At 43.5% G+C, this 13713-nt stretch overlaps 1 protein-coding gene across 1 annotated transcript in view; it reads right to left on the bottom strand.

Annotated features, from left to right (window-relative positions):
• Positions 1 to 3091: 3091 nt before the first annotated feature.
• LOC126092700 (uncharacterized) overlaps positions 3092 to 13713 on the bottom strand; it is a gene marked incomplete at its 5' end in the record, with an annotated part of 44397 nt that continues 33775 nt past the window's right edge. The window contains one exon of the mRNA XM_049908423.1: positions 3092 to 3624. Within this exon, the coding sequence (XP_049764380.1) occupies positions 3526 to 3624 (99 nt within the window). The remainder of the gene's footprint in view (positions 3625 to 13713) is intronic.

Here is a 13713-nt window from a genome sequence, read left to right as displayed (position 1 = left end):
GCGATGGTTTGAGACGCAGTCTAACCACTATCACTTCTTCAAAAACATTGAATAAATACTGCTGCTTCTTCTTGATAGGCCTCAGCCTCTCTACTTCTTTCTCTCTTCAAGTGTTACACTATCCGTTTCCTATCTAAAATAATAACCGGTTAATCACCTGGAACGGAAAGCCTGTGTATCAGCGCTAAACGCCTCAACTGGGAGACAATACTTCATTCGGTTTTCCGCAGTCCCGATATCCAGGTGAAAGCTAAGCTTTTGTTCAGTCCAAGCGACGCAGCGCACTGACCATCACATAACTCAGATCGTGATGTTCCTTCCCTGTCATTGTTCCTTCCTGTACTGTGGTTATATTGACCTTACCCTAATTCCTCTAAACGATGAAATCCTATGATACGCGGGTATTCCGTCACATTCACCGCTCTTCCATGCTACACGCTGTACCTTGGTCTTCGAGTCGCCCCTTGTCTTCGTACTCAGGCACATGTGTAACACAGAATCGTAACAGTGGGAGTATATTCTGCGATGAGGAAAATAAACACGGCACCTGATTAGCGAAACCAGAGATTAATGTCGCAGATGATTGTTTGTAGTCTCACTCGCACTGCTCGTGGAAAAGCGGGTTGCACAATTATTGCGGGAAAAGCGGTATCTTGTCCATCGGTGTTGAGGATGTTCCTAATCTACGCGGACATTCAGTTCTTTGTTCTCCCTGCGGTTTTCCCTGGCAGTAAAGCAAGAAAAGTATAAAACGAATCCGTAACGAGTCTGCAGTCGAGTGTCTACGATAGAACAGAATTTAATTTTCTAGTGAACACCGGCAACAACTCGAAGCTTCTGCGCTAGATAAATCTGGTATCTAGAGACTAATTGACATCAGTTAATTTGCAACAAGTTTTTTTTCAGACAGTTTTGATGCAGTATAACATAGTTATTCCAGTTCCTCTTATGAAGGACGCAGAGCTCTTACTATGGAACTAACATTTGCTTTCGCAACGTAGGAGGGTCTTTCACAAATCTGATACAATTTCCTACCTTGAGAAAATATTAAAAAATAGATACTGTTTAGTTGCTGTTGTACAATAAATGACTGTACTGTACTTGTGTGGAAACGAAAATTTACGATTGTTGTACAAGGCGTCAGAAGTGCAAGAAAACACTATTAATTGTTTTTTCATCTTTCAGCTTACACCACAGAAATATTGCTGCTATTTGTAGCTCCATTTGACTATTTCCTCTTAAAGGGGAGTATGGAAATGAACGGAATCGTACGTACAACACATTAACTCTGTGACTTTTACAAGACGAAATTTTCAGTATAATGTATATTTGAATGATGGAAATGATAGAAATACACGAAGTGTCTGTAGTTATCCGGTCATAGTGTATATGGAGCAAATTCTGCTTTTCCCTGTTAGCACTTCTGAAGTGGGTGCCATTTTCATAATAAAGCTGCTTGTAATCGAAAAATTCCACATTTCTCTCCTTAATAATCAGTCAACTGCCATTTTCATAATAAAGCTGCATGTAATCGAAAAAGTCAAGATTTCTGTGTTGATAATCAGTCAACTGCACACAATTTTTATATAAATACGTTACTATGTGAAAACTGTATTCGCACTCTATTGTGATAACTTAGCAAGCATGGAACAGATAATTCAGAGACGCTGCAACTCTGCGTCCAACAATACAACCCTTAAGTCTTCTATTAAAATATACATTGTAGGCTTAGAAATTTATCTCTAGAAAATAATTAATGGTGAAACAGTTAATGGAAGTATAAAGATAGCTTAGGCGTAGCTAAACAGGTTACTGAGCATGTACCAGTCTTCATAAGACATCCTGAACCGTAGTAAAACGTAATTAAAATGATTAGTCCAGAATCTTATCGTTATAGATATTGCAAAAAATTATTTAAACTCTCATAGTGTACTGCAGTTAACAGTAAAGTGGTGGCAAACTCTTGAGAGTAACTAAACATGTGACTTCGCAGGAACCACAAGAAATGCTAACATACGATAAAAGTAAACACAAACAATGGAATCTGTTTGCTTTGGACTTAGGAACACGTCTAAAGCACTATAATACTGCTATTATAACATTCACTGGCTGCTCTAATCAAAGGGAAAAATTACTTTCTTTCTTAAGCGAATTCCTGCGAAATCACAGGAATGAGAGATGTCGTTCTAACTTGTTAAATACCTAAGAACATTTCAGACTACGTCAGGAAGAACTGCTAAGTTTTCATTCAGTATCCTGAGAATATGTTTGGACTAAACGGTTTTATCATCAGAGTGAAGGAAAATTAAGCATGCACCTGTAAAACAGTTAATAGTGAAAAAATTTCTATTGTTGTGAGTTTTTATGGTAGAGAGCTGCAGAATAGTTTGTATTGGACTTTTAATTATATCAGTTTATTGTATTATTTAAAATATTTGCGAATATTTTAGCAGTAATTATCAAAATATGTGGAAATATAATTTGGTTTTGGTAGGACATTATGATAAAACAACTTTGCCGCATAACATTTTTTTAACCGTTTTCTCGTGAATAATGACACTCCTTTTGAGTGCGCTATTCTGCAGGGCAGACTAGAAAATTAAAGAGAGTTTCAGCTCTGTACCACTAATTATTTTGTACTGGTAAACTTCAGATCATTCTGGGTTAATGATAGCAGATAGCTGGTGCCGAAGATCTCCCGTTAAACATTTTTGCGAAGCTGACACTGAAGTTAACGTGCCGTAGAGAGGTATATTCACATGGAGCACCTGTTATTTCGCGAGAGCAAGCACTGTAGACAGTCACATTAGTTCAGCTACAACAACACAATCTCTTCCTGAGAACCCTTGATATTACGTCTATTAATACAAAGATACACTGGATATCACTTAATTGTTTGAAAATAGTGTTAATATATATTAGGTAGAAGTTTCTCTGCAGTTGTCAGAGAAGTACGGATATCGAGATGCAGTGGCATAACTAAGGGCAGGATGTATCCGCTCAATTGTATGCATAACTAGACTGCTGTAAGAAAGAGACAATGGTTGCCTCGCAGTAGCAACGGACCGAAATGGATGAATTTTATCTGCCATGTCAGCATCTTTAAGTGTCAATCATTGCAACGCTTTCACACTCGTGACTGTGGTCACCCAGAATGATATGAAGTGAAGGACAAATTACAGAAAAAATTGGAGAAAAAGAAAAGCAAAATAATGTAATCCTCGCTAGACATGCTTCCGTGTCGTCAATCGCGTGTCTGCTTCATTTTTAGGCCGTGTTGTTCAGTCTTTCTCCGAGAAGCACGATCTGGTGGGTTGTTTCGGACACTCAGCAGAGCCGCCAGGTTGAGTGTGGCCGCTCGGTGACACGTCGGAGCATACGCGCTTGCGGACAGGAAACCTAAATGGAAACGAAAATTTCCCCCGCAGGTACAGACGGGGTAGCGGACTGCGCGGCGGTGGGGAGACGGAGCGACCAGCCCAGCCCAGAGGCCGCGGGCTGCCGGGGTGTGGCGGCGGGCAGCGCCTATGTGGAGAGCGGCTTGTGCAGGCCGCCCAGCTGCTCCACCAGCGCCTCCTCACTGCTGACAAACCGCTTCTGCGGAGGTCGCCGGCTCACCTCCTCCTGCGGGCACAGGGATGATACTTTTATTGTTTACCAGTCACTTAACATTCGCAGCAGCAGCCAAATTGACAAACTTCAGCAACAGCATTGTAAAATTTTACAGTAAAATTTTGTTTTTACAAGGTAATGTAGCTGATGAAACGAAATGTCGTGTGGATAGGGCCTTCTGTCGGGTAAGCAGGTCGCCTGTGCAGGTCTTTTGAGTTGACGCCACTTCGGGACTTGCGCGTCGATCGGTATGAAATGACAATGATGAAGACAACACAATACCCAGTCCCTTAGCGGAGAAAATCTCCGACACAGCCAGGGATAGAATCCGGGCCCATTAGCATGGCATTCCGTCGCACTGACCACTCAGCTATCGAAGCTGACAAGTAGCTGACGATGGCTTCAAATGGCTCTGAGCACTATGGGACTCAACTGCTGTGGTCATAAGTCCCCTAGAACTTAGAACTACTTAAACCTAACTAACCTAAGGACAGCACACAACACCCAGCCATCAAGAGGCAGAGAAAATCCCTGACCTCGCCGGGAATCGAACCCGGGAACCCGGGCGTGGGAAGCGAGAACGCTACCGCACGACCACAAGATGCGGGCAGCTGACGATGAAGATACTAAGGTGATGATGATTTGATTACTTCACTTTGTTGTCAAGATTATACGCTGTTGTTGTTGTTGTTGTTGTTGTTGTTGTTGTAGTCTTCAGTCCTGAGACTCGTTTGATGCAGCTCTCCATGCTACTTTATCCTGTGCAAGCTTCTTCATCTCCCAGTACTTACTGCAACCTACATCCTTCTGAATCTGCTTAGTGTATTCATCTCTTGGTCTCCCTCTACGAATTTTACCCTCCACGCTGCACTCCAATGCTAAATTTGTGATCCCTCGATGCCTCAGAACATGTCCTACCAACCGGTCCCTTCTTCTTGTCAAGTTGTGCCACAAACTCCTCTTCTCCCCAATTCTACTCAATACCTCCTCATTAGTTATGTGATCTACCCATCTAATATTCAGCATTCTTCCGTAGCACCACATTTCGAAAGCTTCTATTCTCTTCTTTTGCAAACTATTTATCGTCCATGTTTCACTTCCATACATGACTACAGTCCATACAAATACTTTCCGGATCGACTTCCTGACACTTAATTCTATACTCGATGGTAACAAATTTCTCTTCTTCAGAAACGCTTTCCTTGCCATTGCCAGTCTACATTTTATATCCTCTCTACTTCGACCGTCATCAGTTACTTTGCTCCCCAAATAGCAGAACTCCTTTACTACTTTAAGTGTCTCATTTCTTAATCTAATTACCTCAGAATCACCCGATTTAATTCGACTACATTCCATTATCCTCGTTTTACTTTTGTTGATGTTCATCTTATACCCTCCTTTCAAGACATTGTCCATTCCGTTCAACTGCTCTTCTAAGTCCTTTGCTGTTTCTGACAGCTATCTGATCGAAAGCACCCAACGCCAATTGGTTGACATTAACATCCGGTCTGTGATGTTTATATGCAGACGAACGCGAAGACTGAAAATTTGTACCAAGCCCAGGATTCGAACCTGGGACTGCTGCGCAGAAGGCAGGTGTGCTAACCACTAGGTCCCCTGGCACAGCGGTTTTGTGCAACTGCACGGACTATCCTCACGCCCCTCCCTTCTCAGTCCAAAATCCCATTCACGCCTAAGCCCACCTTGTATTGGCCCTAAATTCGAACAGCATTGCAGAGGTTCTCCAACTATATTGGAACGGCACCTCAGCATGGAACGAGGATGCTGCCTGAAACCAAGGTTTAGGTACTTTAATCAAATAAAACTATATGTTTCCAGAGACCCTTTCATCTGTGTTGTATATATGCAGACTGCAGGGAGAAATGAAGATTTGTACCGAGGCCAGGATTCGTTCCACGCTGAGCCACTATTCCAATACAGTTAAAGAGCCTCTGCAATGTTCTCTAGTTTAGGGAAAATACAAAGTGGGCTGAGGCGTGAAATGGAATTTGCATTGAGGAGGGAAGCGTACTAGCATCGGTACTGATGCCAGGGTGTAGTAGTGGCTAGTACATATGCCTTGGGAGCAGGAGATCCGGGTTCACGTTCTGGCCTTGGTACAAATTTTCATTCATCGCTTCAGTTGCGAATATGTACCATAGATGTTTGAGACTTGGGAAGATCTCTGGAGCCGTATAGTTTCATTTGATTAAAGCATCTATACCTGGGTTTCAGTCAGGATACCCCTTTCGTTTGATGCTGAGGTACTATCCCAACAGAGTTGGAGAGCGTCTGCAGTGCTATTACAGTTTAGAGGAAGTACCAAGAGGGCTGAAGCGTGAATAGGGACTTGGACTGAGAAGGAAGGCGTCAGTTCAGACGTGCAGAGCCACTGTTGAAGGGTGGAGTAGTGGTTAGCGCATCTATCTAGTAAGCAGGAGACACTGTTTCGATTCCTTGCCTTGCATTCTGCATATATACAACACAGATATTTTAGATTGTAAAGGTCTCAGAAGGCACATAGTTTCAGTATGCGATTTGCCCCCTCTCCCTTGCCTTTATGACAAACTCTGGGTAATCTATTCTTCCTTAAGGTCTGAATGTGAGAAGGTAGTGATTTGGACGGTCGGGACAGAATAAAAGTCAACGTTGTAACTCATCCCAGAGGGCTTTCTGCAGGGTTCACGAGCCTGACCATTCGGGAATTATTGCCCCACAGATGCTTCTGACGGGGTCCACTGTCATGCATCATCTGCAAACTGTTTCCTTTCCAACCGACTAAAAAAGCTCAGCTTCTTGAATGCCCTTTCATCCAACGGTATCACACACGGACTTCATGCAACGACTTAGAAGGGAAAGGCGAATGAGGTGGGATGTGCAATAGAGCGCCGGCGGGAGTGGCCGTGCGGTTCTAGGCGCTACAGTCTGGAGCCGAGCGACCGCTACGGTCGCAGGTTCGAATCCTGCCTCGGGCATGGATGTGTGTGATGTCCTTAGGTTTAATTAGTTCTAAGTTCTAGGGGACTGATGACCACAGATGTTAAGTCCCATAGTGCTCAGAGCCATTTGAACCATTTTTTGAATGGAGCAGACGAACCGACGAGAAAGGGAAACGTCATAAAGCAATACACTCTGTGATTCCATGAACGCATTGGTATACGAAGCACCCGTGTCATTGAGCGAATGAAATTAATCACGGTCGTTTTAAATAACATTTCCATTGTCTAGAACAGTTCGACAGCCCTTTTTGAACTTGTGAAGAAAAAGAAGAAGAAGAAGAAGAAGAGATGAACCATATAATATTAAGACAGACAGGGTACATGGGACACTAAATCAGCTGAGTGCTAGGCAAGGTACAAAGGCTCTCAATGCGTTACCACTCTTTTGGCAACAACAGATGTTGCAGCGTATAAACTCATACACCCAGCTGTAAAGGAATTAGGAGTGTTCATATAATCAGCCACGTCTAAATCAGGATTCTACGAGTACGGTAGGGTGAAGGAGGCGGCAGGCAACAGCAGACCATAGGCGAGAACTGCCTCTGCCTGGAGGACGCACCCCAATACACAAAACAGCAGAAGAGAAATCGAAAACATAAAATCAACTGTTGTTCTACACAGTCATTTAGTTAAAGTAATACGCCTTGTTTGTAATTGACTTTTAATTAAATGTTGCACATGGATATACCTAGTATATATATATATATATATATATATATATATATATATATATATATATATATATATATATATATATATATCCATTTTTCTTCTAGGACGATTTCAGAATTTTAAATTTCAAATTTCCTACGTCGGGTTTGTTTTCGTATCAGTTTCTCATTAAGACGGTTAGGTCGGTTGGTTGGTTTGGGGAAGGAGACCAGACAGCGTGGTCATCGGTCTCATCGGATTAGGGAAGGATTGGGAAGGAAGTCGGCCGTGCCCTTTCAGAGGAACCATCCCGGCATTTGCCTGGAGTGATTTAGGGAAATCACGGAAAACCTGAATCAGGATGGCCGGACGCGGGATTGAACCGTCGTCCTTCCGAATGCGAGTCCAGTGTCTAACCACTGCGCCACCTCGCTCGGTTAAGACGGTTATATATATATATATATATAACCGTCTTAATGAGAAACTGATACGAAAACAAACCCGACATTATTTTGCAATAGCTGCATTGAAATTTGATTACCTAAAAGAATCAAAACAGACAGTTGTTACTGTCTGGTTATATGGTCATGGAACAAAAAGGAAAAATGAATGAATAAATAAATAAATTCTCTACGCAGTACACAATTCTATAAACGTGTTCATATCCTTCTGCTGTTAGTGTTACCTTCAGGATAATTCAGGGAACACAACTTACAACTGACACCCTAACAACAACACGTCCTCTCCCTTTGTCACGCTACAGGTACTGCCCACTATTAGATAAATGTCTCTAAGTCAACTGTTTAAACGTGCGTTGTAGGTTTTTCTTCACGGACGATTTCAGGATTTTAAATTTTAAATGTCGTATAGGTAGGTTGTTGCACTAGTCCCCTACGTCGGGTTTGTTTTCGTATCAGTTTCTCATTAAGACGGTCATATTATGACGATTTGAGTAGTAGTTACACATAAATTTAACTGCTAGTAAGCTTGTAATGGAGGGGTACGGAATGTAGACTTATGAAGTGTTCCTGCTGGTTTATCACCTTCGTCGACTCTCCGAAAAGTCAACAGACAGCTAACGCGTGAGCTTTCCATGGACCGCCAGAGGCCAGCCATGCCCGTCTATCTGCCGTCTGTCAGCTCGGAAAATTGGTTTCTGGGCCCTCCGGACGTACGGGGAGGCAATAAATCACAAGCCAAGTTCTCTGAGCAAGTGGCGCGTCGTCGAGGGAGACAGGCAGCGCCGCAGGCGGAAGGCGGCCGCCACACGCCCAACACTCGACCAGCCCTATGCAAGCCTTCCAGACAAAAGTTTATGCGTCTTATATCGTCTCCATATACTCACTATGAACCACGTGGGGATCACGCAATTATTATTGCTAACACGATAAGAGTTACGATTAACTCTCTGTGTGTCTTCGTCTAGCACTTAGCCTCGCTTGCAAAAAAAAAAAAAAAAAACTGTTCGGTACTGTCAAATAGTATCGGCGGAACGATTCACGTGACGTGAGAAGGTGAGGAACATATTTCTTATCCATGGTTCGAGCTGCAGAATACAAAATGGAACTGGTGATGTAAAGAACACGAATATATTCCATTTTCAGATCTTCAAAATGTTCGTTTACATATTATTACACATTTTTAATTCTGATGTGATATGAAAAATTAGTGTTTAGTTTGCTCACACAATACTGGGGTGTCAAATTGATTGCAGAAGGTTTTTAACATCGTTACTCGGAAGCGACTTCCAATCAAACTGCGTGCCTATGGAGTATCGCCACAACTGAGTGATTGTATTTGTGATTTCTTGTCAGAATGTTCACAGTTCGGGAAGTCATAAAGTAAAACAGAAGTGATATCTTGCGTTGCCCAAAGAAGTGTTATGGATCCAATCTATATATATAACTTAGGAGAGAACCCGAGCAGCACGTCCCAGAAATAATCTGTTGGAAACCTCTCCGAACCAATATGAGCTCATTTAATGCAGGAGTTATACAGTAGAGCATACTACATCCTATCGTCTTAGACAGAGAATGAAAGTATCTGTCGGGGGGGGGGGGGGGGGGGGCGGGTGAGGGGTTGTCACACATCACACATCGATTAGGTCATCGACTTTGCACTCAGACACACGCAAAAAGCTACACCCTTTACAGGGAGATGACGTAAGTCATTAGATAGCGATATGCAAGTATATAAAACTTTCTGGCAGATTAAAACTGTGCGCCCGACCGAGACTCGAACTCGGGACCTTTGCCTTTCGCGGACAAGTGCTCTACCATCTGAGCTACCGAAGCAAAACTCACGCCCGGTCCTCACAGCTTTACTTCTGCCAGTATCTCGTCTCCTACCTTCCAAACTTTACAGTAACTCTCCCGCGAACCTTGCAGAACTAGCACTCCTGAAAGAAAGGATACTGCGGAGACATGGCTTAGCCACAGCCTGGGGGATGTTTCCAGAATGAGATTTTCACTCTGCAGCGGAGTGTGCGCTGATATGAAACTTCCTGGCAGGTTAAAACTGTGTGCCCGACCGAGACTCGATCTCGGGACCTTTGCCTTTCGCGGGCAAGTGCTCTACCACTTCTGTAAAGTTTGGAAGGTAGGAGACAAGATACTGGCAGAAGTGAAGCTGTGAGGACCGGGCGTGAGTCGTGCTTCGGTAGCTCAGATGGTAGAGCACTTGCCCGCGAAAGGCAAAGGTCCCGAGTTCGAGTCTCGGTCGGGCACACAGTTTTAATCTTCCAGGAAGTTTCATATCAGCGCACACTCCGCTGCAGAGTGAAAATCTCATTCTGCAAGTATATAGATGGTGGTAGTATCGCATACACTTACAGAAGGGCAGTGCATTGTCGGAGCTGTCATTTGTATTCAAGTGATTCTTGTGGAAAGGTGATTATGGTCTCACGATGCGAATTAACGGACTGGACGCAGAATTATAGTTGGAACTAGACGGATGGGACATTCCATTTCGGAAATAGTTTGGGAACTGAATATTCCGAGATACACAGTATCAAGATAGCGCCAAGAATACCAAATTTCAGGCATTACCTCACGCCACGGACAACGCAATGCTCGACGGACTCCACTTAAAGACGAGGGGCAGCAACCTTTTTCGTACCGTTTTCAGTGCTAACAGACAAGCAACACTGCGTGAAATAACCGCAGAAATCAGTTCCGGGCGTACGAAGAACATATCTGTTAGGACAGTGCGGTGAAATTTATCGTTAATGGGTTGTGGCAGCAGACGTGCTACGCGAGTGCCTTTGCTAACAGCACTACATCGCCTGCAGCGCCCCTCGTTCTTCAGATGGCTTGTACCGGGACGTCAGATTAATACGAGATGGGTTTTGACACCGTTCCCACAAGCGACTTATAATCAAATTGCGTGCCAACGGGCTATCGTCTCAGTTACGCGATTGGATTCGGGATTTCTTCTCACAAAGGTTACTGTTCGGAAAGTCAACTAGTAAAGAAGACGTGATATCTGGCACTCGTCAAGAACGTTTTACGAGCCCTCTGCTGTTACTGATATATATAAATGCAAAAAAAATACATACCTCATTCCAATGTGGCTGGCGAGACTAGTGTGCCAACCCCATCGGGACCTCGCTCGTTATTAAAAGTTTGAAGGGCCGGCCGGGGTGGCCGAGCGGTTCTACGCGCTACAGTGTGGAACCGTCCGACCACTACGGTCCCAGGTTCGAATCCTGCCTCGGGCATGGATGTGTGTGATGTCCATAGGTTAGTTAGGTTTAAGTCGTTCTAACTTCTAGGGGACTGATGACCTGAGATGTTAAGTCCCATAGTGCTCATAGCCATTTGAACCATTTAAAATGTTTGAAATTATGCTTAAAGTTTGTTGGAAGTCACTACGTTCTCTCATTATGAAATACTGGATGAACATAGTCTGGGTAATCTGCGCTACATTTTCAGAAAAAAACTAGTTTTTCACGCATCTTAATGTTTAGCACATCAATCTCCTCAACTATGTGTCGTACAATATATTTTTGCATGTGTTTTGAATGAGAGATGTAGATACTGTCTGCAGAGGCAGTTGCGAATAGAGGTTGTACAACGAAGTCATAAGGTAAAACGTCGTACGTGACGCTGAAGTTCTACTGCGCTTAATTTTAAGCAGAATCTAGTTTTTCACGCATTTAAATATCTATGACGTCACATCTCATTACATACGCGCATGTGTCGACAACAACATAACTTTGCAGGTGTATTCAATGGCATATTTGCATAGTGGGTGCAAAGTGTTGTGAATAGAGTATGTGGTAATGAAATAGTAAATTAAAACATAACCTTTAATGCTGAAATGTTACTGCATGAACAGCGGAAATGTAGTAAGCCATTACGATTTTTCGTTTCGTCATTTTGTTGGAGGGTGTCAGACAAAGTCTCATTAAGCTTTGAAATGACGTGTAAAGCTTGCTGGCGGTCGCAAAGTGCTCCCATTCTGAAATATTGTATGAATAAAATCCGGTTATTTGCGCACCGTCTGTTACGCTGTCTGAAGAGAAACACAGTTTCTAGCTGTAATACTTGTCTTATAGTGTTAAATTTTTAACATGAGCTTGTGCCTCCTAATGAGTAGGTTGTGACAACATTTTAAAAAGTTAAGTTAGTTGATAATCAAGCGAAATATAGAAAATCAATTTTTTTATCCCTAGAAGGCGTTAGATAGGCTACCTGTAACTGGTGCTGGGTTCTGGGTTTCGGGATAATCGCTCAAAATCAGTCGTATTGGACACCGAGCACCGAGATACGCATATAAGGTGGGCAAATAAACATTAGCAATGCATCGTGGATTAAGCTTGGTGGGGTTCTCTTCACCGGCGATCGCAGAATTTGTGTGAAGCCTAATGATCAGTATAGTAGAATAAGCGATCGTGTGCCAAGATACGCCTCATGTATGTAGTTCGACGGGTTTGGCAGTGAAGTGAGACACTGACATTCTGATATCATGTGTTACCGTCGGACGCCTTTCTGCACCCCTAAGGCAATTTAAGGGCTGTAAAGCGTCTGAGCAATATCCTCCAACATACGTTTCAACCTGAGAGTGAGCATTCACGCGTGGCCACGTCTCGAACACATTCCTCCGTTGGCACTGATCAATGAAATGTGATGGCTTGCGATATCTGCTGACGTTAATGCGATTCAGCTTGTTTGGGACCAATTTATACCTGTAGTGCATGATATCATCAACGGTTCAAAAATGGCTCTGAGCACTATGGGACTCAACATCTTAGGTCATAAGTCCCCTAGAACTTAGAACTACTTAAACCTAACTAACCTAAGGACATCACACACACCCATGCCCGAGGCAGGATTTGAACCTGCGACCGTAGCAGTCCCGCGGTTCCGGACTGCAGCGCCAGAACCGCTAGACCACCGCGGCCGGCTATCATCAACGGTTCTCATACACTATAGGTCCTAAGGAGGACAACTGTAGTAGAGTGGAACACGCTTGAGCAGAAATGTCTGTTCCACACTGCAGACAGGATGATGCTTTTCACAATGCACAGGGTGGAATAAAATGGTATCGACTGCAAACAAGGACGGACTTTGGTATCACAGATTTGCAAAGACGTTCACTTTCGAAAATATTGGCTTATTGTTTTCTTTTTTAACCTTAGTAGGACACTTGGTGAATAGTGTATTGATCTACCTTTGGAAGTCAATACAGCGGCGACTCTGCGTGCCTCGGTAGTTTTCCGAATGTTCGTGACCGCAGAAGTCTATGCACAGTTCACGCAACTCCAGTATGCTATGGGCGCGAGCATGTCCGATATGTGTTGAATCTGGTAAGAGTAGCCAAATTTGGTAGACAAGACATAATGCGAGTTCATCATGCTCATGAAACCACTGTAGCACGATTTTGGCCTTGAGACACAAACCGTTATACTGTTGGAAGATGTCATCGTCTTCGGGGAGACATAAATCCTGAAGAGATGTAATAAAGTTCACCTGTTCCACAGCTGTATTATTGCACTAGATTACTACTACAAGCCTAAAGAGATGTAATAGCGTTCAGCAATTCCACACCTGTCATGTTGCACTTGATTACTACTAGTAGTTCCATGAAAACCTCAATGAACGTGCCTTTTAGCATGATACTGCTCCAGCCTTCCAGCGTCCGTGGGCAGTGCATATTTCGAGCAGGCATTCATCTGGAAGATGGCGTATCCGGACACAACTATCGACCTTGTGGAACAAGAAACTTGACTTGTGTCGGTCCTAGCGCTTCTATAGATCCTCGCTCCAACCTCGATGATCCCGTGCATACTACAGTCGTAAATAATGATGTCGTTGTACCAACATGAGAACACGTAAGGGTCGTCTGCTGCCAAGGCGGTGCCGGCTGAACGCTGTGCTCCGAAACATTTGTGCCTTTGCGTCTGTCGTCAGATCGGCATAGATCGCCGCCTGTTCTGCTTTACACTGTG

Source organism: Schistocerca cancellata, chromosome 7 (genome assembly GCF_023864275.1).
Source record: "Schistocerca cancellata isolate TAMUIC-IGC-003103 chromosome 7, iqSchCanc2.1, whole genome shotgun sequence".
Classification (NCBI taxonomy): domain Eukaryota; kingdom Metazoa; phylum Arthropoda; class Insecta; order Orthoptera; family Acrididae; genus Schistocerca; species Schistocerca cancellata.
The sequence above is the reverse complement of the archived record's forward strand: the minus strand, read 5'-3'. Positions and strand labels throughout refer to the sequence as shown.